General features: G+C 35.3%; 1 protein-coding gene across 2 annotated transcripts in view; it reads left to right on the forward strand.

Annotated features, from left to right (window-relative positions):
• Positions 1–2,106: 2,106 nt before the first annotated feature.
• Positions 2,107–26,311, forward strand: part of LOC136803314 (tetratricopeptide repeat protein 17-like) — a 35,877-nt gene continuing 11,672 nt past the window's right edge. For both annotated transcript variants that reach the window (XM_067060038.1, XM_067060039.1), the window contains exons 1-2: positions 2,107–2,271; positions 16,000–16,268. In XM_067060038.1, the coding sequence (XP_066916139.1) occupies positions 2,143–2,271; positions 16,000–16,268 (398 nt within the window). In that variant the 5' untranslated portion in view covers positions 2,107–2,142. The remainder of the gene's footprint in view (positions 2,272–15,999; positions 16,269–26,311) is intronic.

Raw genomic sequence — 26,311 nt, forward strand, 5'->3', positions numbered from 1 at the left:
TACTCCTTGTTTAGAATGAAGAAAAACAGAAGAAGAACACACTAATTAACTCAAAAAATAAAATCGAATGATAATTGCAGAACAGTGTAATAAAAAAATTATACTGAACAAAACCTTACACGCTTTTTATTCATAAGAATAATTTCATAAGACACTAGTCTCAGATTTAGGTCACTCACAGAAAATGGCTCTATTGTTTGAAACATTCATATAAGAACATTCTCAGGCTCAGCAGGGTTCGGGCTCAGCCAAAATTTATAACTAGCTATAGTAAGTACTAAAACTGCCACCGCTTAATTGATGTTCTTGATCTATTAATATGCGTTAATTAAGATTATGCTATTTTTCCTTATCGAAAACACCGGAGCGAAAAACCGGAATTTGACTTATGGTGTTACTAATTAGACTGATTATAAAGTTTTATAAATACCTAACGAAGCTTGAATTCAGCGGCAATAGAAGCATTCCAAAACCAAAATAGTTCAAAATACAACCAAAAACGTCATAAAGACGAATAGTACGAGCCGAACTAATCGAACTCTAAAATTGTGAGTGTTCAATTAGTTTTGATTACCAACAACCAAACTTAATCGAACTTTAATCGATCGATTAAAGTTTAGGTTAGGTTAAAGATTAGGTTCGATGAAGTTCGATCAGTTCAATTAGAAAATTGGTTCGATCAGTTCGATTAGTCGGGCCTGCCTGGGCTGGGGTATATCAATAGCTAGCTTGGATACAAAAAGTATGCCAAAACAGACGAGCTATTGACTATGAAATCTAACCGGGCATCAAACATTATGGAATCTTATATCAACCGGAACAAAAATACTGACAACTAAAACGACGACAATTTCCCGACCTTCAGAGCTTTAGCGTGTCGGAAGAAAATTTCACCATCTGTAGTGGCCATGGTCCAGGTACCTTAAAACGTTTCACTTTTTTTCAAAATGTCGGTGAATAAACTTTTTTTGATATCTTTCTTGGTCAATTTGAGGGTGCTGATTCGGAATTTGAATGTTACCAAGCTTGAAAACCCGCAGTTTTTACGTAATTTGCGATGTTTTGCGTTTTTAGGCAAAATTGTAAGCCCTGAAAATTCATGATTTGGGGGGGGGGGTCTTCAAAATGAAAAAAGACCTATACCACGTGATAGAGCTCTTCAAATTGAGCAAAAAATGTATTTATTATATCAAAGTCTCAACTTTTCTAGATCAAAAGTTATGGGCGTTTTTGTGGTAAAAGAGCGCTATAATTTTGCATAAATTATGCAGATTGTGGGGAAATTCCCTGTTTTCAATCAATTTTTGACCGTAAAATCGTCTATAACTTTTGATCTAAAAAATTGAGACTTTGATATAGTACATTTTTTTGCTCAGTTTGAAGAGCTCTATCACGTGGTATAGGTCTTTTTTGATTTTGAAGACCCCCCAAAAATCACAAATTTTCAGGGCTTACAATTTTGCTTAAAAACACAAAAAAATCGCAAATTACACAAAAACTGCGGGTTTTAAAGCTTGGTAACATTCAGATTTGGAATCAGCACCCTCAAATTTAGTTAGAAACAATGTCAAAAAGTTGCTCACAGACATTTTGAATTTTTTCTTTATTTTTGAAACAATAACAATCCACTGGCCACGGCCTGGGTGCCAGATAACCCCTGCCGCCGCCTGAGGCCTGAGGCTGGCTGCGGTGGGTAAAAAAAAGCGTGTAAGTGTTACTGCGTGTCATGGGCGTGTCATGGACCCAGCTAATGTCATTAAGTTTCAAGCCCGAAGGGCTAGAGGTCAATCTCTAACCTTTCTCAGGCAAGAAAAATTGAAGCCTTAAAATATGCGCCGTATTTTTGATGACGGATTGAATCTAGCAATTCCCTTGTTTTCGAGTAATATATTTTTCAAAATAAAGCGGTAAATTTTAGTTTCAATCTGTCATTTGTGTAAAAACCAGGCGGGTCGCTCAAGGCCGCGCAGCTTTGGTAGGATTTGTTGGCTTCAAATCCTACCAAAGAAATTGACCTCTAGCCCTTCGGGCTTGAAACTCAATGGCTAATGTACCGATATGTACCAGTCGGGTTTATCTGTCTTTAGTCTCTTATTTGTAAAATTGCAGCTAGACCCGACTTGACCTACATTAAAATTCAAAATGGCGACGAAATCGAGAAGATTTTTTGATCGGTGCCAAATTTTGTTTATTATTTTTCTTCTTCTACCACATCCACTTGGCCATGCATTCACCCATTGGGCTTTAGAAGACGGTATAATCAAATATCAGGTAAATTGTTTTCAATGAATTATTTTTATTGTCTGTCTAGACAAAATTTGCTTGAAAATATATATATTCACCACGCCACTATACCAACTATATCAGAAAAATATATTGGCCTTTTCTTACTCCCACATATTGGCCTCAATTTATGTTATCCAGACGTTACTAATCGATAAAATCAATGCAGTATAAATGCAGTACACATTTTGTTAATTTGAGTGATGCTTTGATTTTGGTAAATATACTTAGAGTATACTTTAATCTTTAAATTTGAGCAAAAGTATGAATGCAGTATACTTTCTATATACTGAAAGTATACTTTTCTAGTCAATATTTTGGTAAGGGTAAGATTACTTCAACTGTATTATTAGATTTACTATAATAATTTATTGAAACTTTCTAGCAGCATGTTTTTATTGCATATGCAAACAAGAAACATTCATTGATATAAGTTAAACATGATATGATCAAGTCTTCAAACTCGAACCCTTTAACTTGAATGTGTTCTTAACTCGAACGGTTTTTTTATTTCTTCAGATCAAATTTAGGCTATTTTCATCTATATCCCTAATGTTAGTTTTGAAAAATGATAACTTTCTGAAAACCTTTAAGATTTCAGGGATGAAAAAAATAATATTATATTACATATTTGTTTCTGAATAATATTTTTTCAGGTTGATTCCAATCTCATTTTATCTTTTCTAACATTAACTTAAAATCAAAGTTGCTTTTTAACGATTTTGCACATTCTCAAATCACGTGTTAGACTGTTAAGCTTTTCGTCTTTTACTTTTAAGCTCTTTAAGCTATTCTATTTAGGCGACCTTCCAGCGCAGCTGGTTTATTTTAAGATAAAAACGTAAAGAAGGAATAATTAAAACAGAATCTGCTTTTTAGGAAAAAATCTTCAAAAGAATAGAAAATGTTTTCAAATAGTAAAATAGTATAAACAAAATGTAAAGATGCCGCGGGTTGATTAAGAATGGTCTATGGTCAGTTATTTTGCAAACGATGAGCAATTTTTCTCTTTCCTGACTTTGTACCCTCTGCCTTCAACCACTTTTTCAGAATAGAAGAGTAATCCTCTTCATTCAATTTTCTGAACTTGCATATTCGCATGCAAGCTCCCAAGTTTTCTGTGAGCCTATTTCTCAGCTTGGTACATATGAGTTTCATTAAGCTGCACGATTGTTCAACTTCAGCTGTAGAGGGTGGAATGAGTGCTTGCTGCCAAGTTTAGTATCCTGCTTAGTTCAGCATGGCAAGATTGGAATCTACCCATTGCTTTAACATGATTTCAAAAGTGTATTTCTTTTTCTTCTCCAGTTCTTCAATTCGATTTTCGAAAGTTTTAATGTTCTTGTCGAGCTTTATAATTTTTCGTTTGCTGTAGATTGAAGATAAGTTGGCTTTCTTTTTTTCTTCATCGTTTAACTTAATTTTAGATGTTTCTAATTCAGATTCTCGTTCCGTTTCCCATTCCAATCGCTTTTCCTATCCATTAATGATAGGAGGTTTTCCATAGGATGGAGATCTGTAAAATTGAGATATCTATTTGATTTCACTTTTGCTGTAGCTTGCTAATTCTTCTTCTGTCTGTGGAATCTGAGCTGGATCAAGTGCTGTAAAAAAACCTTTCAAATGTTCTGGAATGTTAAAAGCTATCTCAATTTCATCTACTAGCTTTGAGATGAAAGGTTTGATGACCTTATCTTAAAAAAATGTAGGGTCAAAGTCTTTGTTTGAACGAGATTCGTAACGCCCTTCCGCTGATTGTTTTGCAATATCAAGAAACGATTCAAGTTTGCCGAAATATGAATCAATAGGGGCAGATGGGGTGTTATATTTAGCGTTCAACTTTTCAATTAATTTTTCTTTCTCTCTGGGTATATCCAAGAAATTGAGCCGTGAAAAGACTGTAGAAATTTTTGCATTGTGTTTGTCATCATAATTATATATCAGTTAAAACAGGTTAAAATGCAAAGAGTAGCTATTGTGGTTGGCTTGATAAAATTGTCACGTAAACCCCTCACTGCTGGTTTGTGTTTCCGTAAGAAGATTTCATCAAGTGCAGCAATCAAAACTTCGTGACGGTCTAATACTCTTTTACCAGCTTGACCATGACTTGACCAGCGAGTTATGGCTGCTTTGATCAATTTGAGGGATGTTAAGTTGTATGCCTTTTGAACCTCGTCGAAAATCGACTGTTTAACGGTACTTTTTTTAAGTAATAGGTAGAGATTCAAAAGTAACCCATCAAAACTTTTGAACTCTTTGAACTCTGGAATTTAATGTGCAAAACACAATGCAAGACGATGGTTACGACAATGTATATAAATAAAGTGTGGGGTAATGTTCCCAAGAAGAGCTTTGAGTCCGTTATGCTCACCAGACATGACAGTGCAACCATCCATTCCACCCAAGTTGATCTCATTTTTCTGACAATATTCAACAATCGAATCAAAGATGCTGCGAGCGTCTCCTCGTTTAAGTTGAAGTAGGTCAAGAAAATGATTTTGAATCTCTCCTCCTTTTACAATTCTCACTTGAAGACAAAGCTCAGATCTATTACTATCATCAGTTGACTCGTCAAGTAAAAGTGTGAAATCTTCGTAGTTCCTTAATTCTTCTAGAGTCTCTTCTTTCATCCATTCACTGATGACTTTAACAAATTGAACGACAGTGGTTGTTGAGAGATAAGTTGCATTTTTATGTGACTCCGCAAGTTCCATGCACTACTTCAAGACAGCGTCGCCTAGATCAAAACTAACAAACTCAACAAAGTCCTTGTAGTTGTATGTGTGGGCCCAGTGTTTTTTAATCATAAACACTGTTATTTTTAGAAGCTTGAGAAGAGCTTCTTCTGTTATCTCGGATTCTCCAATCTCTCTCTGTAGGTTTTTCTCTTCAACACTTGATAAAGTGTGTTGCATCTTGAATTCTGTAAAATAGATTGAACCAAATGTATTTTAAAATTACATGCCTTTTCTACAAGACTCAAGTCTAAGAATATCAGAGTGAAAATTACATTTTTCACCTCAACCAAAATACGATATTCTTATAAAAAGGGTGTATCTAAAGATACACCAACTAAGATTATGAGCCAATAAATCGAGAAAATAATTGTAAATAACAAAATATTAGAAAGCCTGACAATTGACATCAGCATTCTACCTTAGAACAATAAAAACTGTAAATTGTTGGCATTGTTTCAGAGTACTTTGTCGAGGCTTTATAGTGCATCAGTGCGCAAATGTGTCATTGTCATAGTTATTGTCATTGTCAAGTTGCTTGTAACCGGTGTAATGTAAATTCTTTCGTTACTGTTTTAATAGTCGTTCATGTACTCTATGAAAGCATAAATAAAAAAGATAAAAAGAGTGAGTCGAGAATACACAGTGGATATTAATCACCATATCCTGTGTGGAGAAAAAAGGTGATATATATAGTTGGAAAATGTTTGTCAATATCAGAGATAAGAGGAGTCCTGATATATGTTTGATGTACACACCTTCGTATTCTTTGACGGAATCTTGATGTTTCTTCGAATTTTCATGTCCTTCCAAATAGCGTTTTGGATGGCCAGTGAGACAGCTTCTTTTCCAAATTTATGTACAGAATGTCCACTTCCAATGGCAGGAAATAATTCACATTTCTTGCATTTGAATCCCTTTTTTAACTCATTGAAGTAAAGCCAAGGAAATTGTTCTACGTAAGGTCCTAGGCGAAATTTTCTGTAATCGATCTTGCTAGAAGTGGAAATATCCAAACCATCATCAGGTCCTGCGTAGTTGTTATTTGAATCAATTTCTGATCCTTCAAGCTCTGAGTCACTTCCTGATTCTAGCTTTGAATCACCTTCTTCTTCTTTGCTGACATTTTCGTTATACCATTCATCTTCTTCAGTATCGGTTTTTGTGTTGCTAGAACTTTCGTCATCTGATATGCTATAAAGAATTTGTAGTTAGAATTTTTCAATTGCCCGGCAAAATGTAATCAATGGGTACAGCGGTCTTGAAAAAGTTACTGTATCAGACCACCACTTTTGATAGAATTATTTTGAGTGAGAAAGTGCTTTTCAGCTATTTAATGAGCCCCCCCCCCCAGCGGTTTGCGTGATGGCGTGATTGGGACTTTTTTCTTGGGTGATGGCGTGATTAGAGGGTTTTTTGGCGTGATGGCGTGATCAAGAATTTGGCGTGATGCGTGATAGGGCAAAAATTTGAGGCGTGATGCGTGATTTGGGCTATTTTTCGCTATTTTTTGCGTGATGACAAATTTTAGCGATTTTCGTGATGCGTGATGGCGTGATTAGGGGTGCCGCTGGGGGGCCTCTTTAATGACGGGAACGAATGAATAATTATAGATGATACTTTTTACCAATCCTATTTTTAACCCTGGGCTTTGAACTTCACTGAGCAGTATAAAAAGCTTTCTAAATTGTTAAGAACATTCTAAACGTTTTAATGGCGAAAAAATTGAATACCTCTCTGGATTTTGTTCTTCATTTATGCCACTTTCTTTCGAGCAACTGGTGAGTGATTGATCTACATTAGAAAAGGACATGGCATCCTCCTCCAGCTTTTTGGTCCCCCCTAATATGAGCTAAAATCCCCCATCTAGCCTTCCTCCCCCACCTGTTTTTAAAATTTGTGCTCCCCCCCAATTGGGAAATCCCCCTAGCTGTATTGTATAAGGGTTGCGAAGTGATAATCCAACCAATCTAATCAATTTGCAAGCTACTATAGCAAAAAAAAGACTCTCAAAATCCCTAGAAAGACAGGCTCATAAGCCTGAATGCCCAAACACACCAGGAAGGTCTGTATTTATCCTATTACTCCCCCACTAGGTAGAGGACTGAATATACCCCCTATTCGCCTTTCTCCCCCCATCAAGCTTGAAATTTTCACTTCCCCCCCCTCTGGCACCAAAATCTGATTCCCCCCATTTTCCTGGGGTAGTTACAGTAATAACAGACGATCCATACACTCTGAATGTAACGGAATGCAACGGTCAATGTCACACTCTAATTCGTTATAAATTATAGCGACGGAATTTCAAACCCTGATAGGGATGGTGGAACATAAGCAAGGAACTTCTATTAAAAGAGAGTAACACGTGGAAGGGCTGAATGGGGGGGTTTCAGGGGGTACCCGATTCCGCTATTCCGCCAATTTTTTTTCCAATTTCCGTCAAACCGTCTTAAATTGAACCAAAATTCCGTCACCGAAAATTCCTTTGAAATTCAATATTTTTGTCGAAAATTCCGCAAATTTTGAATATCTTTTACCAATTCCGAAATTCCGCAAATTTTTTTGCTAAATTCCTTTTTTCCGCACTAAAATTGTCTAATTTTCCGTCTCCGTCAGAGAAACCAATTTCCGTAATTCTGTCTAAATTTTCGCCAAATTCCGCCACTCCGTCCGAAAAAAGGGCCAATTCCGCTCCTTCGCCAACCATGAAACCCCCCTCTGAAAGTTGAAATTGATAAATTTCAGTTGAAAAATAAGACATACCTAGTTTCCCAACTTCTGTCGAATGAATAATATGAACATTTATGAATATATGAGATGTAATAAAAAACTAAGGGAGTGGTCAGAAAGTATCTACTGGGGGGGGGGGGGGTTCCAAAAATTTTTCGAGGGTTTAGGGGGGGGGGTTTGAAATTTTTTTTTGAGGGTTTAGGTGGGGGTTCCAAATTTTTTGGGCAACTCAAGAGAAAATGTAGGAAGTCTAATTTCATAGTTTTACGTTTCAAGATTTAGAAAAACTGACAACTCACAGTTTATTTTATTGGATACATGTCATACTAACATTATTTGGGCATCATCGCCTTGCCCTTTTGATTTGTAGCATTGAGCTAGATGAGGGAAGTAGATTAGTGGCTTTCACAGCTCATCAGAGTGGTTTGAAAAAGTACTTTTTAGAAAGACATTTGTCAAAACAAAGTGTCTTTTAGCTAAAATGGTTGTGAAAAACATCGAAATTTTCTCCCCTCGGTGCAAACCATGGTTGTGCCTCCTTAGTCTCTACTAATATCTTATAAATTACATACACAGAGCTTTGACAGACCCTGGAAAACCTGAAAAATATAGGTTTATAGGGAAATTTCAAACTCAGAGAATTTTATTTTTCAGACTCCTTTTAACAACAGAATAGCTTGTATTTTAGGGTCTCGAGTACCTGATCTTCAAAGTTTTTTTCTTTTGTTTACTTCAGAGAAATTCCGTCGTAACCATGGAAATCGACGGAAAAAATCCTGTGGTGTAAACGTCAATCAAAATGGTAGATCTCCTGAAGGACTAAACTCAACTTTACAGGGCTAAACTATCTCCCTTACCTAATTTTGACATAAAAAACTGTCATACAAACAAATAATACTCTTTGTACCACATCTGTTTTTTTTTTTTTTTGCGTAAAAATTTTTCTAGTAGGGGGGGGGGGGTGCGAGAAAATATTGGGCCTTATTAGGGGGGGGTTCGAAATTTTTTTCCAGGCTAGGGGAGGGGGTGCGAAAGTTTTTTGGGATTTTTCAAAATATCCTCCACTCCCCCCTAGTAGATACTTTCTGACCACTCCCTAACCTTTTTCTTTCTGCCTGTTTAGAAGCTAATCAAAATAAGTTTTCTTTGCATGTTTTAGAATCCTTTCTTGTTTCTTTTTTCTACCACCGATTCCTTTTCGACTATGTGTGTAACTTTTACGCTTTGCTGGATATTGGTGTTTTGTACCTTTTTGCGTTGATACCTTTCCTACGGTCTTTCCCATCTTTCATTTAGTTTTTATCAAATTAATCTTTTCTAAACAGAAAGCGTTTCAACTTATACCGTGCATAAATTCAAGTTAATTCAAATTAATTTTTCTTTTCAAGAAGAACCCATCGTCTTTTCACATCTAGACTGTTACATCGAAACAAAGAGAACAATCAAGCTGTGGCGTCAAACTAAACGAGACTCTTTCTCTCTAATTTTTTCTTCCTTGAAAAGATCAATAATTATCTCACCCTCAAGAATTTCCTGGTTATTTATGAAAAGTCATGTCGATTGGTTATAACATTAACAATCTTTTTTATCAACTTAGTTGAAATATGGTTGTTCGGATGGTGAAATTGCGCAAGGGTCTCAAATATCGAAACACTTGAATTGCAAAGAAACTCACAAAAGAAATAATTGAATAATTCTTAAAAGTTTTAGGTTGTCATCATAAGATAACACACACGTAACCCACATAATTTAGCACACTTGTACTATTACTAGACATACTGTCTTAGCTTATTTCATGCCATTCACAAAATTGAATTTTGGCAAAACTTTCCATAGCAATGATTCATAGAATCATTTTAAACATTACTGCTGATTTTTGGATACGAAAACCAATCAGTTTGCACAAATCAGGCAAATACTTTTTGGACCTACCCCGGTGGAGGTCCTATAAATTAACCTGTGTTTGTTCGTCCATCCGTTCGTTCGTCTGTTACCAACTTTTCTCAGGATTGAATCATAGGAATCTTTTGATTTTTGGTACAAAGGTGCAAAATGGTGATGGCCAAAATGTGACGGAGCCCGATTTTCGAAAAAATTTTTGAAAAATTTCAGTCGTTTGATTTGAAATTTAAAAAGTAAGTAACTTTGGACTGGTGGCATACTGTAGATATAATTTATTTGTATCAAAGGTTACTGAAAATTATCTGAAAAACTTTAACAATCTTTATACGTGTTTCTGCAAAAAGTGGTTAACAACATGGTTAAAAACTTTTCACTTCACAGGTAGGTACAACATTGTGTTTGTATTTTATTGGACGTCTGGTTCTAAAAAGTCAAAAAGTTTGTTCAGTTTTGATTTGAGCAAAGTATGCTCCTGCGTTCAACATCAATACGGTACAGTGTGCCGTGGTGGTATTAGTAGAGAGAGTGTTTGAGTCTGTTCATAATATGAGGCTGAAAATCTTCGGCGTACATTACATATCGAAGTACCGTTTTGACACAGTGACATAAACTGAACAGCATTTTCAAAGTTTGCTTAAGCTTCAATATTGGCGTAAAGAATTATTCACAAAATGGCATCAAATACTCCATAATTCATTTTTTGCTGTAACACTGTGCTTCAAATGTCCACGAGAATGAATCAGTTCATGTTAGTCATAGAATATTCTCATTGGCATGCTCACTCACTAAACCTTTTGTAAGAAACTCAATGTTGGTACCAGTTTTTGGCACGTTTTGGCGCAAGGCTTACTCTTTGAAAAATTACTTTTGGCGCATGCAATATCCATATAATTATAGCAGGGTACTCTGGGTTTTGTCTTTCCACCAAAAATTTCAATTTAATTTCCTTCAAAATGAAGTCACTATATAGGTAAACAATATGAATTAACGGCCAATTTCCTTTTTGTCTATGTCTATTATATATATTTATAATATCAGTAGGGTTTCGGTAGAGCAGCGCATAACACACTCTGTGTGTGTAACGTTGTGTAACACACTGTCATTGAAGATGTCCGTCGTCCATTTCGACAATCGTATAAGATTTGATCTAATATCAGTAGTTTGATAGTTATTCATTCAGTAGCAAACAATGTCCCTCAAGTAAATCCAGTTGAGCAACTACGTTAAAAAGATATTACCAAGCAAAAATCTTGTGTGCTGTTTGTTGTTTGTGAAAGCTTTTAGCTGTGTGGACTGTCCACGCAGCTAAAAGCTTTCACAAACAACGGCAGTGCAGACGGGACTTTCGATTTCTCGCTTTCACAAATGCTCTATGTAAAATGCACGAAAGTTTAGACTGGAGTTGTTTATAATGCGTGTAATACTAATAATACCAATACTAATAATAATAATACCAATACGGGATTAAGTTTGTATAAACGACTGGAAGAATCCGGTGTTCCACCCTTATAGATACAGGGGCTAGCTACGCAGAAACTTGCGTAGCGAGAAAACAATTTATCAAGCAACAACAAACTCTCAAAACGAAATCAACTCAAATGAAAAACTTTCAATATACAAATCCACACATATTCTTTTTTCTCAAGAATTATTTTGGGCAGGAAAAAATTATAATTGCAATATTGACACTTTTCTTTTGTTTGGAGTTAGTGCACAAAGGTTTCTAGACGACTAAAATTGTTCCATTCATTACTTTTTGCTTTATTTCTACTGTACTATGTATAAATTAGTCGTCTAGCTTGCTAGACTAACGAAAGTTTAAAAAAATATCACGAAAAAAATCGGAAGAAACATGAATATTTTTCTGGCGAGCAGGTCCGCTACGTGAAGCAACAAAAGCCCCTGCGGGGCAATAAAAAAAGAGAGAGACTTCATAATTATTAAGCAGGAAAGTCGATCTGCTTTTTTTCCTTCAGAAAATTTTATCTGCGTTCATTAGTTTTATCCAGTTTATCTATACTTGGCTGAAATATGATCTGTTCTGAGTATAGAATTAGTGCCTTGGAAAATGGAGGATCTCTGTTCTAAAAATCGCTGGCGAAAAAGAACAGATATTTGTGAGTTATTTGGAGAAATTTGTTATTAAAAGAAAGAGAAGGGGAAACAGAAACGCAATATCTAGGTCACGAATTTACTCTCCTTCGTTTATTTTCTCCATCGTAGAGTCAAAACAATAAAAATTAAAATTTGAATTTACAGAGATTTTTTATTCGTTCTTTTTGCAATCACTTTTTTTTCATCATATGTATCTTCTCTAAAAAAATGGTAAAAATGGTTTCCCAAAGCTGACGTCCCCTTTCAAGAGTAGATATAGAAATAGGTATTCTAGAAACGTGGGATGGGGAACCTAAGTGGGAACCCTAAGGGTGAACCCTAAATGGGAATCTATGTCAGTCTTACATACCAGTCTTTGTGTACATTTTTTTATGTTTCAGTTTATTCTTAGTGTTTTTTTGCCATAGACTCTATCTATAACAACACCTTGCACTTTATTCTTTTGTCTTTAAATCTAAAAAATCGATACCTTAGGAAATTTCATAAAATTTTATTTTTTTATTATTTCCTCCGATTTTAGGTTTTTAAAAAGGAAATAAAAAAACATTAATTTTATTTTTATTTTTTTTTCATCGTCCGGTCCAAAACTTTTCCTCAAAATGTCCGTAAACCAGAAAATAAAAAAGTACAAATGTGTAAATATGCTTAATATTACGTGTGGAATCCCTGGGTTAATGCATTAAATTTTGATCTCTTTAGTCTTTAAAAGACTTTGATATTCCTAATTTAGGGGAGTTAGTCAAACTGCGACAAATGATATTTGGATGAATTATGATTGCTTATTCACATTACAATATATATTTTTTTAAAGATATGTGGGTAAAAGAACATATAAACCTAATTAAATAGTAAGAATAGCGAACAGTAGAGCCTATAAAAGATTTTTACAACAAAAGATGATCAGTATCATAATAACCAGTAAATAAAAGTTTGCATGTCATTTTGTCTGCTTTAAAATAAAATGTTTATGCAATAGAATGTTTGTTTCAATTTGTTCACTATTTTAGTGTTAATAACCGATAGCTAATTGAGCTGCATTTGCCATTATGGATGCTGCACTTATAACCTTTCGTTTGACCCAACTGATTAATGTGCCACATTTTGATTTCGCTGATTTGAAATGATACTCAATGTATTCTTCAAGACTGAGATCATTGCGGTAAACATCAACCATTGACAATGACTGCAAGCTGATCTTACGCCCATATCGACACATTGATGCAAAATGCTCACAGTTATTGTACAAAAAACTGTAATCCCATTTCTCACCAACATAGCTTTTAGCCTCTTTGACAATATCTTGTACACGTCTAGCATTGAAGGATCCATCCATTGTGTTGTTTTTTCTTACGTCTTTCCCCATGAATTCAGTGACCATATCCCTCCTTTCGACCCATACTTTTCCACCTTGTTTCTTGTCACCAGGCTTGTTGATATGGACTATGTTACCATTTCCAATGTAAACAGCAAAATGACTATAAAACCATTGCCATATGTATCTACCCTTCACTTGGACGAGGTCACCTGGTTGTAGGTGCTTAACCAATGCCTCTGGAGATGAGAAATCAGATTTGTCAAATCTACGAGCTAGACTAGCTACATTTGAATCGTATATTTCAAGGGCAGTTGCTCTGCTGGAAGATTGTTTTGATGAGTTACCACCCATCTCTTCAGAGTCAATTCATCGAATGGTTTTAAAGTGATTGAAATCTCAGCTTTTATAATGGTAAGATGATAACTAAACGATTAACGGTGGAATTTCCCCATCAGTCATTTTTTAACCTTTTGAGGTTATTTTTGAGTTTTGATGTTGGGAAATTTTGAATAAGCCAACAAATCACTCAAAAGCGGGTTAATGCATAGACCGACGTCTACTTTTTTCTAAACTTTGCTTTTTGATAATTTTTTTATGACGATGAGACTAGTGAAGTAGACATTTCCATCGTATATTTCAAGTGCAGTTTCTTTGCCTGAAAATTGTCTACCTCCCATCTATTCTGAGTCGATTCATTGAATGATTTTTGGACCTACCTTGAAGGTCCTTTAATTTAACGTTTGTCCGTCTGTCCGACCGTCCGTCCGTTCGTCTGTTACCAGCTTTTCTCAGGATTTTTTTGCATAGTGATGCAAAATGACAGTACCCAAAAAGTGACCTGAAAAGGTTACACCCAAGTGTGTTACACCAAAAGTGTTTTTTTGGACTTTGTGTGAAATTTCTTCATTTGTATAAATAGATTTTTTGTATAAAGATAAAGGGTAAGGTTTTCTAAAAAGTGGCTGAAGCTGTTCTTGAAATTTGTTTTGGCCATAAAAATTGGATTTTCTTATTTGGGGAAATTCCCTTTTAGGAAAATGAGCATTTATCGTGATTGGATTTGGGATTTTTTTCTGATTTTTTGTATAAAGATAAAGGGCAAGCATAGTTTCTACCCCCCTACATTTAGGGGTTGTCTTGGGTTTTGATGAAACAAATGCAAGGGGGTGTTAAAAGTATGACTTTCCTAAGCTGGGGGGGGTCTTCTTAGATAAGGGGGATCTTCCTTGAATTTTGCGAAATTTAAATTTTTTTCTTTTCCAATAAAGTTTGCGATTTTCTAAGGGGGGTGTGAAATTTTAAATGAATTTCCTAAGGGGGGTTAGCACTTAAGGGGGGGGGGGTCCTCTTACATAAGGAGGAATCTTCACCCCTCTAGAATCTATGGCAAGGTTCTCTCAAAAGTGGTTGAAGCTGTTTTTTTTTTCGGAAAACTTTTTTTTTTTTGACTGTATAAATCGAATCCCTTTTGTGATTTTTAGGGATAATGAGCAGATTTTTTGCACACTGATGTAAAATAGTATTGTTTAAAATCTGATGGAGCCCGATTTTCAAAAGAATTTTTTTTGGCAAATTTAAGCCAAAAACTGTCTAAAAATGTGTGAAAAAAGAGTGAGTGAAATTCCTTCTTTAGTTTGTTCTTCTTTCTTTACACAGTGATGCGAAATTGTAATCTTTAAAATGTAAGACTTCAAGATTTTTTAAAAGAAAAAGTTTTAGCCAAATTTTGGATTTGTGGAAGTTGCTTCATTCGATTTTATCTTTCAAGAGATGGAGTTATCTTTACATGAAAGAAAGGATTGTTTTTTGTTTGTGTCCAAAACTTAGCATAGCTCCTTACCTCTAAAGCATCAAAAAGCAAAGTGTTTTTCAAGCTTACATATCTCTATGCTATGCTATGCTGTCATCTTCTCTTTTTCGTTCAAACATTTTCATCTTCATTCAGCATGTTTCCGATCTTCCTTTCTCAGGTAGGTCCATTCAGCATGCTGCTTGTTAATGCTTTGTAATCACATTTTTATGCAGTAAGATTGTAACGAAAGTTGCAAAATTTCTCTAATCATTTATTTTTTGCCATCTCAGTTAATTTAAAAACGAAAGTTGTTAAAATTCAACTAGAGGGTAAATCCCTTTTAACCTATTTCCTTCTTTTTATAAGAGGAGCATCTCAGGATTCAATGATACTGTAAACTCTACTTTTTTATATACTGACAAAGCACAAAAACGAAACAATTTCTCAAAATTTCTACTTGCGAGGCACCGAAAGGGGAGAAAGTAGTTTTTTAGATCATCTCATTTATTTTTTCCTTATCTTTATTCATCATTAGTTTGTTTAAATTATTGTTTCTTTTCCCAAAAATGGTATTCTTATTTCAATTTTTTTTCATTCATAAAAAGCTCGAAACATCTAGTTTTTACACTCGAGGATTTTAGAGATATCCGTTTTAACTGTTTTAATAGACAGGTACGAGCCGGGAAGTATCTTATCCATTTGGTGGACTAACTTTCTTGGGGTTTTTCTTGTACCTTATGGTAATAAGAATATTTTAAGCTTCTGGGCCACCTGGATTTCTCACCCGGTTATCCATAATGGCGGATTTTTGGTCATGTGACCCCTGTAGGCAAAACTGAAAATTTTTCCAACCCAAATATAGGCTTAACATATATCAATCGATCGGAAATTTGATACTGATTAATTTTGAGATACAAAATTGGGTCTGAAAATTTTCCTATCTTTGGATATAAATCACTTTCGTTTTCTCAGATTTGGCTGCAGTTGTAGGCGGGCTTTCATTGAGTGATGCAATTCTTTTAGTCATAAGGCTTTTAAGGGGCTCATTTTTCAAATCTGTATGATCTTTTTAATGTATAATTTTAAGCAGCTAGATCAATAAAAGTACTATTTTATTTATTTTCTAGGAGGAATCACTTTACACTTTGCACTCTCCCGGTGACTTATTGCTATTCATCGCACAAGCCAAAGCTGCAGATGAACTTCGATCACTGGAGAAAAAGTCCGCTGATCTGATGCGTCAACAGAAATTACTGAGATCAGTGGAGATCGAGCGTCTGGATAGAGAGCGGCTTGCATTTTTCTCTGATCCTGATTGTCGTATCACTCAGAAGAAATTATCAGATTTTGATCTGTATCTGAGCTCCTTTCTTCGATTGGAAGCCAAAAAGATAAAGTAAGTTTTCGTTTGTTCCTTAGATTAAATTATATACCCGCCACACAAAAGAAGTTGAACATTTTGAATTAAATTTTCTCAAGTCCTAGTCCTAGTCCTAGAGTTCTGACACTAGTATATATGTATAAAAGTTTTGAAGCGATCCAGGCAGGTCACTCTAAACTCACGAAAGGTGCAAGCAAAATATTTAGAGGGTCACGCACTCAATTCGCAAATAGAGTTGTTGTGTTATTTTCAGAAAAGAAAAGCTGAAAAATGACCTGCATACGTGGTGAAAAACCTTTTTTGCGAAGCGAATATCCCGGGGGAGGGGGGTACTTAGGCAAATGGAGGGTACGGTATGTGCCGTCCTTAAGGGTACCTTTTTTGGACTTCCAAAGTCCCGCTAAGGGTCGGAAAAATCAGAAAATCAAATTTCAGTCCCAGTAAGGGTCGGAAAAATAGGAAAATTTCAACTTTTTACCCCCTGAAGGATCGAAATTTGGTCAAAATTGGTCAAATTAGTCCCGCTAAGGGTCGTAAAATTCCCAAAATTTTCCTTTGTTTTCTCCTTTTTAGTCCCGGTAAGGGTCCAAAGTTCGAAAGTCGGGCGGCACTCCCCCCCCCCCGTCAGCTCGCAACCCTAGTACCCCCCCCCCCCCCCCCCGGGGCGAATATAAGAGAAGAGTGAGCAAGAACATGAACTTGGACTTTTTGTATGCTTTGAAATGGGGACGAATATATTCAGGATATGGATAATCTGGAAGAATTTATTCCTGTTACTCAGTGGAAAAGAGAACTGATTGTTTGTCGTTGTTCTTGAAATGTTGACTTGGCTCCTCGAAAATGTGCTTGGTGTTGTTCTTTTAAATATGGAAGTAAACTATTGAGGAAACTTATAACATATGATTGTATGAAAAAGGATTTTATAAATATTGTTGGAAATGAAAATGACTTGTAAAATGTCAAAGTATGTGTCCATCAACAAATCTTGACAGTTATTAAAACAAAATATTATTTTTATGATGTACTTTTGAATGTTCTAAATATCTGTGCTACAGCTGATAAAATCAAAGATTATTTTGCATTTTAATATGAAGAGTTAGTACCTAACTCAACGGTAAGACTTCAAAGATTTGTCTCCAGCAGATTTAAGATTAAAAGCTTTTATAGGCCTTTATAGATTTCACAACGGACTTTGGAAAACAAAGCCAGTAAAATTTAGAGGTTTTGCTCGATTGTTGAAGCAAACCCTGCTTGAAGGAATTGTAGGAATCTTCTTAAATGTCAGTTCTTTTTCTCTGGTTTTTCTTTATATTTATCTCTAGGAATTTATCCCGCTATATAGTTTTATTATTATTTTAGAACTTAGATTTTTACATTTTTGAGTAAATATAATGATGTAACTTGATTCGTTGATAGAATATTTCTAACTGGGTATGGTTATTGTACAGTACCTCATGATGTCGGCTTTTATCTATTAAAGATTAAATTCCTCAGTATTTCACATCCCTGTCTCAATAGACCGACAGCTGTTTTAAAAACGGGGTAGTGCTTGACTGTGAGATGACGGGTATGTCCGAGTCAAAGTTTTCAAAATCGACCCTTAGAGAGACTGAATTTCGAAAATTTTGTCCATTATGACATTTTTCGACTATTTCCTCAAAATTTTACTTTAGCCAAAATTTTCGAATTTCAGTCCAAATTTCAGTCCAAATTTCAAGAACCTATGACCCGTTGAGGGAGGATTTTTGACTTTCGTAATTCTTGGAACCCTCACAGTCTTATAGATACTCAATTGATGTTTGAACCTACCCCGGTGGGGTGGAGGTCCTATAAATTAACCTTTGTCCGTTCGTCCGTTCGTTCGTTATTAGCTTTCCTCGTGATTGGCTCATTAGTTTTTTCTGATTTTTTGCACAAAGATGTGTAACTATAAACCCTCGAATGTGACGGAGCCCGATTTTCGAAAAAAAATATTTAAAATTTGGGCAACTAAAAAACGGGTTTTTTGGACTTTGTGAAAAATTGGATCGTTAACTTTTTCTGATTTTTTGCATGAAAGTAGGGTACCATCATAGGTAAAAGATGGCTCAAGCAGATTTTTTCAAAATTTTTTTTTTGGCTCAAAAAACGCATGTTTATCTATAAGAATCACTATTAATAAGCATACATCAATGTTCTTAGTTAAATTACTCAATTTTTTTATGAGATAAATGTTTTTTTTTGCTCATGAGGGCTTACTTTTGAAGAATGTGTGTGTTTAGACATGAAATTTTGGTTGCTTGGCGTGTTTTTATAGAAAAACTGGCCAAATTCGATATTTATTTATAAGCACATTATCAATTACCTAGGTATTAGCTTTTCTCGAGATTGCCTCTTTGATTCTTTATGATTTTTTGCACAAAGATGCATAACTATAAACCCTCGAATGTAACGGAGCCTGACTTTCAAAAAAGGCCCAATTTGGGCCAAAAAACTGCTAAATAACGGGTTTTTTGAACTTTGTGAAAAATTGAATGATTAACTTTTTCTGATTTTTTGCATGAAAGTAGGGTACTATCATAGGGAAAAGATGGCTCAAGCAGATTTTTTCAAAAAAAATTTGTTGGCCCAAAAAACGCATGTTTATCTATAAGAATCACTATTGATAAGCATACATCAATGTTCTTAGCCAAATTACTCAATTTTTTGATGAGATAGATGTTTTTTTGCTCTCAAAGTCTTGAATATGAAAGAATATTTCAAGAGCATGAAATTTTGGTTTTTAAACGTTTTTTTTATAAGAAACAAACGACTAATTTTAATAGATCGTCACTTTGTGTTCTAAATGATTGTTTAATGGTCACGCTCACGTAGATATCAATTATATATGTGTTAAATGCATAACTAGGTAGGTCCATAAAAGTATCACTTGTTAATATTTATCTCCCCCACAAGACAAAACCTTTCATGTCAGCCAAAACCACTTTTATAAAACCACATATTTGCGTAATCTCTATATATAAGTGATCAATGGCATAATCCAAAGAAACAGGAAAAAAAAATAATTGTTTTAGATAGAAGCAAAAACTTTCTCGAAAATCGTAAATTGAATTCTTCAAGAAAAGGATTGAGCGTTGGGGAAATTTACCAGTCCGACGTCAGCGGATAAAGATACCTTGATAAAAACCAGTATAAATTTACTTAATTGGATAGTAATCTTTTTGATGAGAAAAATTTCAAGGATGTGAAAAGGACACTTAAGTGTTTGGAGTCAAACAAGTGTTTATGTCATTTCAAAACTCAAGCAGTAAAAAAGATCAAATATCGTAAAAAACATTTTCTGTCGATGACAATGTTATCTGTGAATTTAATTCAAACGCGAAATTTGACCCTTGCAAGATTAAATCATATTCAACTTTGAACCTATATCGAATCTATACCTATTTCGGCCATTATTTTACTTACGATTTACACTATCCAAAAGTTTGCTGATCAATCGAATCACTATCTGAGCCCTAGTTGGTTAATTTGGATAAATACATCATAATTTTGAGTTTCAATCAGTCAGATTGTGGGGTGGACTTTTGGATAGTAAGCCGTGAGTACGGTATAAGTCTTTATTTTTTTCGGTAATAGAGCAAAAGTTCATCTAAAAAAACCCGGTTTTATGGCTATTCGTACTACATGGTAGCCTCCATAATTCGACCGGTGAATGAGAAAAAGAAAATGTTCGACTTATAGAGAAACTCGCGTTGTAGACATTCGAATCATGATGAGTCCTACCGTATTGTTATTTTCCAGTTTTAAACCACTTTCGGTTTAGCGCTGTACTTTTTGTTCACTGCTGCGGTGATCGTATTGCGTGCTTCGGTGAAATTCAGTAATTTTTCCGGAATGTGTTTTCCATCTTGTAGGGTAGTACTGAAATAAGAATTTTGTGAAATTACCGGGTTATTTTGATTAAACGCGCCTTAACTTTCCAGGCTTGTAGGAGGGGTGTTTATTACGGGGTGCCCAACAGAAGTGGGTGTTCAGGGGAGGGGTCATGCAGTTGGTACCAGTACACCCACCACCCTTTAGCAGTTAGTACCCGAAAGTACTAAGTGCATTTGACTATTGACAAATTGACACCACCCCTTATCGTACTTAGTACCCCAAAGTACAAAGTGCATTTGATTACTGGTAGGTCGAGACCATCCCTATTTGCACCTAGTAACCCCCAGTACTAAGTGCATTTGACTATTGGCAGGTTGACACCACCCCCTAATCTGCCCTGTTTAGTGGTTTTGAGTAACCGGCACTCAAGGTAATCACTATTTGAAACATATTAGTACCCTAGGTAGCCCTGGAGTTGACATTATACTAACGTTGGTAATTTTTCTCTATTTGATTTAATAAAATGCAAAGGCAAGCATATATGGTACAAAGCTATTATGCCGAACATATAAAGTCTTCCCAGCATATTAGATCTAAAGCCCCAGAAATGAAAAACATCACTTTTGCATTGTTTGACAAACGACTGGGTGCAAGAGGGTTAAGAAGATATTGCAATGCTTAATAAAAACAAAAAGCTAGCTGAGGAGAATAACATAACGTAAATCATAATGACGTAATTTAGTAGCTGCATCACTGACCTTCTAACATTGCAGTGGCTTCATCTCGGGTACCAATTCTAAAAGAACTCCAATCAAAGATGGCGGATAAAGCTTGGTCCAGGGATATATTAAGGTCAGTGAGCTGCACACAATTTCAAAACAAGCAATCTTTTACATCGCAATTAAGATTCGAGCTGATTTGGTAAGTCTGAAGAGTAAGACAAATTAAGCTCCTATATTGAAAAAGACTTATTGATTTGGATAAGACCAGCTTTTTTTGTTACAGTTAGTACCCAAAAAGTGTACCATCTGATTGAGTTCAGATTTATAGTACACCACCCCTTACAGCAGTTTAGTACCCACAAGTATCAAATATGACCCACCACGGTACTAACCGTCATGATGTCTGGTACCAACTGCATGACCTCCTGGGGTGTTTATTTAAAAGTTTTCTTAGCAAGGTCACTTGCACGATGTCAATTGTGTTAATTTGCAGAAACGGGGTTGAATTAGTTCGAATATATCTTCGTACTTACTAAAACGGGAAACGCCCAGAAAGGGAGGGGAAAACAACAAAGAAACTGGTGGAAATGACATGGAAACGCCTAGTAAACGAGTGGAAACGGCAGAGAAACGAGAGGAAACGGCAGAGAAACGAAAGGAGTCAGAGGGAAACGACTGGGAAACAGGAGAAACAAAAGGGAAACGGGAGACAAAACTGAAAAGTATTGGAAACTAAGTTATTTTCCGTCTGGAAATCGAAGGGATAGGTTGATTTGTCAATATTGGATGGATAGCTTTTTCAATTGAGAAGATCGTTACTTAAGAAAATTACATTCAGCTGGAGGTAGCTTCAGTTATTTTCATTGTTTAACTAGTTTTTAAATTCTAGGTGCAAATTATCTTGCAGGATAACAGGACCACAGCTCTAAATTCATTAATAATTTATCTATAAAAACTTGAAGTCTGATACTTAGGGTTTGCAATTTCTTAGCTTTAATCACTCCCTGCACTTCGTCTGTATCCCCCTGTATCATACGTTAAAGCATTACACGCTTTTTTTATAAGAATAGTGTACTTTGGATGAGGGTCAAGTATTCTTAAGAAAGTGCCAAAATTGAGGGTGAAATATTCTTAACGTATTCTTACTTTAGACTTGACTGTTTTACAAACATGAGAAATGATCAATTTGAGAGTTTTGGACTTATGAGTGAACATTTGGGTTAAAATTACATTTCTTCCTCAAAGCTTCAATTTATCTCCGACAAAGGAAGCAGTTTTTTCTGTTAATGGAATACAAATTGGCTGTTTTCTTATCAAATTCTGTGAAATTCACCCTAGAGGGTATTCTTAGGGTATTCTTACGATTTGGCCAATTTTCACCCTGATATTCTTATAGAAGATATCTTCGCGCGCATTTTGATAATTTCGATGCGCGCGCATAATTTATGGAAAAAGCTCCCAGTGCAGAAAAAGGAAAACAAATGAAAATGAAAACATTGATTCATTTTGAAACAAAATGGCTGTTGGCCAGAAGTCTAATAAATACAAGTGGCTGATGTTTTGATGTGGTTTTTTGTAGTTTTGAAAGTCTTTAGAGCTTGCGAAAGAGTTTTTATGGTAAGTTGAATTTGTGTGTTTGCCTGGGTTTCCAAAGTTCAAAAACTCTGTCAACAAGGGTTCACATATATTAAAAACCCTGGTTTGGGAGCCTTTTGTTTCTTTCCATTGTTTCTTACTTGAACTTGCGTTTGAGAAATTAGTTTGTTTTGCTCACTTTTCCAGATGGTATGTCAATCGAACGAATCGAACGCCGGATCGATTGAATGCAATTGAACACAATCGAATAATTGCAATTCGATTGTCGAACCCAATCGAATCGCAATCGAATATTACCTAAGATTTGCTGTTCGATTACGTTCGATTGTATTCGATTACGTTCGATTGATCCGATTGTATTAGATTTTATTCGCTTTCGTACGGTACTTAAGCGCTCGGCCGCCCACGCTAAAAAGCTCTAACGGAGTGATCCAATTAAATTGAATCGCAATCAAACTCATCGAACATAATCATTATTGAACGAAATCGAAGATTAATCGAATGTAATTGACAATCAATCGAACATAGTCAACTATCAATCAAACCAATCTAACCTTGCTCGAACGCAATCGAATATTACCCAGGAATCGGCGCCGTTCGATTGAGATTCAATTACGTTCGACAATCGAATCGCAATTATTCGATTGCGTTGGATTACGTTCGATTGGTTCGATTGCAATTTTTGTTCGAAGTTGTTCGATTGACACCGTCTGGACTTTTTGATCATGTGATTAAATATTAAACCAATCCCAAGAGGAATACTTGGTAACGTGATGAAAAACTGAGCCAATCGATTTTTATCTTTTGATATTAACAAAGGAAAAAGCTAACAAAAAGTTAAATCAATAAGCTTCCAGACTAGAGTTTTTTATACTGACTATGGCGAGGTGAGGTATTTTTTTTTTCTAAGATTATAAGCTGTTTGTTTATAGCCAATAGTGCAGTTGCAAAGAAAACAAACAGTTTCGAGGAGGTGGTTGAAATTTCAGCACACACTCGCAACCTTCAGAATGAAATAAACATATTACGCCCACAGAATGTAAACATAATGTTGTTTGCCAAGTATGAACAAGTTATTTACGCAAGTCAATAGACAGTTCGCCATGAAGTACAATAAAAAAAAATCATCCTTCATCTTTAAGTCTATAAAATCTCTTTCACAAACGGGTTTTTTATAAGAACAAACTAAATAAGAAAATAAGGCCTCGATGACTAAAATATTAAGAACAAGTTAAGGAGTGTTCAGAAAGTATTTACTAGGGGGAGAGGAGGATATTTTAAAAAATCCAAAAAAAATTCGCACCCCCACCCCTAACCTGGAAAATTTTTTCGAACCCCTATCAAAGGGGTAAAAAAAATTTCGCGCCCCCCCCCCCTTGCTAAAATTTGTTCCCCTACACTCTAACTGACTGATTAATAAGGTGAGGGTTATACTTACTTTTATTTAATTTTGGATATTAAGGGCAACTTATAAGGTTACTTATTTTTGAACAAGGGTCACATATAAATCGGCTACAGTAAATTTCCAGATTGTGAGTAATCCTATAAGCCTCAATATGAAAAATCTTTTCCGGACCGATTTTGTCCAGAAATGAGGCTTTCAATGTCTGAATCATGTGGAATTTAAAAGTAAATATTTTCTTTGCATGTACAATATCTTAATATAACAGGAGTAATATCAGAGATTAAGGAGGCGCAACCATGGTTTGCGACGACAGGAGAAAAATTTCACTTTGTTCGCTAAAAGCACTGTATTTTCTGCTCTTGAAATTGTATGAGGGGGGATCCCTTAACAAACAACCTCCCTTAGTCCACTGAACCAAATGTTGAGACCTATTAGGAACCGAAATGGTGAGGCTATCACGATTTTGCATGAATACAGAATTAACAATAGAACAAAATACGAATAATGTCGGCCGGCAGGCCGAAAAAAAATTCAAATATTCAAATGTGAAACCATGAAATTTGACCTCCTGAGATATCTCTTGAGTTGCCCAAAAATATTTCGCACCCCCCCCCCCTTTTTCCATTGAAAATATTTTGAAACCCCCCCTAAACCCTCAAAAAAAATATCGACCCCCCCCCCCCCGAAATCCTCCATCCCTTCCCTAGTAGATACTTTCAAACCACTCCCTTAAGAACGTTCGAAAGCTTCAAAAATTTTGGATGTTCTTATAAAAATTATTAAATTAAAAATTATCTGTTTTGAATGATGTGAAAATCTCATTTAAACAAACCTTGATAACAAAAAAACATTTGGTACTGATTGGGAGTTCTTATTCTAGGCCTTCTGATACAGCCCAGACTGTAGATAAGTATTTTCAAAATTTAAAACCAAAAAGTCCTTATTATATACTAGCCGGTACCCGGCGTCGCACGCCGGTTAAGCTGTAGCTGAACGCACTAAAAGTCCTTTGGATGTTGAAGCTGGCTCAAACGATCAAATTAATAAAAAGATATCTTCAAAGTTTGACACTAACCTTCCCCCGGAGATCTTTTTCTCGCTTCGCTCGCATTAATTACGCCGTCCAGTTTTCGACAATTTGAGAAAATGTCATGGTAAAGAGGAGTGCATTGTAGAAATGACAATTCTTTAGGAAAAAGCGGGAAAGCCACAAAGAATAGTGCAACTTTGTTTTTATCAGATTTAAAAAGATAAATAATAAGTCAATTCTAAATTGCATTTTTTAAACCCTTGTCATAACTTTTCGAATTCAAACATGTAAAATGACGTACACAGTTTTTAACAGTATCAACCACTTGAATGTTTTTATATCTTTATATGAAGAAAGAGATGGACTAATTTCTTTTCTTGCTTGTTATCGCCCTTTGAATGCTGTTATTGTTCGACTAACTTTTTAAATTTATGTTCTGATTTACATTTGAAATGTTCTTTTCTATAAAAGAAACTTGTTTTGTTTTGACAAGAATTCGAATGTCATTAATAAATACGATCGTTAAATACATTCGAAAACATTTCAAACAAAGGAAAAGAGAAAAACAGGATCAGGCAAAGCTGTGCAGAAATTAAAATTACTAAATGTAGATGGGCCTTAAATTTCAAAACAAAGGCTGAATAAAGTCTAAACCAGGCTCTATCCGATCTGTCAATCAAAACAAACTTATCGAGAACAAAACATTGCTTGCGAAATCTTTTGCAAATGGCGCGAATCCAATAGAACAAATTTGTGGAGCAAAAGACTAAAAGTCATAATTCTAAAACACAAACAAAGCGAAAACGAAAGTGGTGACACACAGACACACAAAGCACCGCTATTAATATATAGAAGATCAGCTATCAAATGGATTAACAAATACAGGACACCTGGGAGTATAGGATCATCTGAAAAGAAAAAAAGTCAAAATAAAAGTAAATAAACCAGCTGCGCTGGAAGCTCCGGCTTAAGAGATTAAAAGATGTGAAAGATGAGCTTGTTGAGTTAGTTGTGTTAGAACGTTGCCCACAAACTGCTAATCAGAACAGATCAGAAAGCAAAATAATAATAATTCTATTGCAGAGCGAGTATGAGAAATAATCTTAAACGAATAAATAAACCAACTGGAAGTTTAGCTCTTCTAAGTGATTACACATGCACTTTCTTGCCTAAAGAACCAACCCACCCCCCGCCCACTTATCCGCGACTAAAAAGTTCAAAATTGGAGCTAAAGGAGATAAACATTTAGAAGTTAATATTTCCAAGTTCTTATAAATTAATTTTTTTCTAAACTTGCCAATAGGGAAGCCATGATGCGCCGTTGATTTGATTGTCCGGATAAAATTTCGTGGAGAAAAATAGCTTAAATTAGAGTCCACGGCTTTTAGCTAAGCCATTATTTTTTCTGTTGGGATAATACTTGGAGGAGAGTAGGATAAACCAAATAAAA

The sequence above is a fragment of the Clytia hemisphaerica genome, unplaced genomic scaffold (assembly GCF_902728285.1).
Source record: "Clytia hemisphaerica strain Z4C2 unplaced genomic scaffold, Clytia hemisphaerica genome assembly, whole genome shotgun sequence".
In the NCBI taxonomy this organism is placed as follows: domain Eukaryota; kingdom Metazoa; phylum Cnidaria; class Hydrozoa; order Leptothecata; family Clytiidae; genus Clytia; species Clytia hemisphaerica.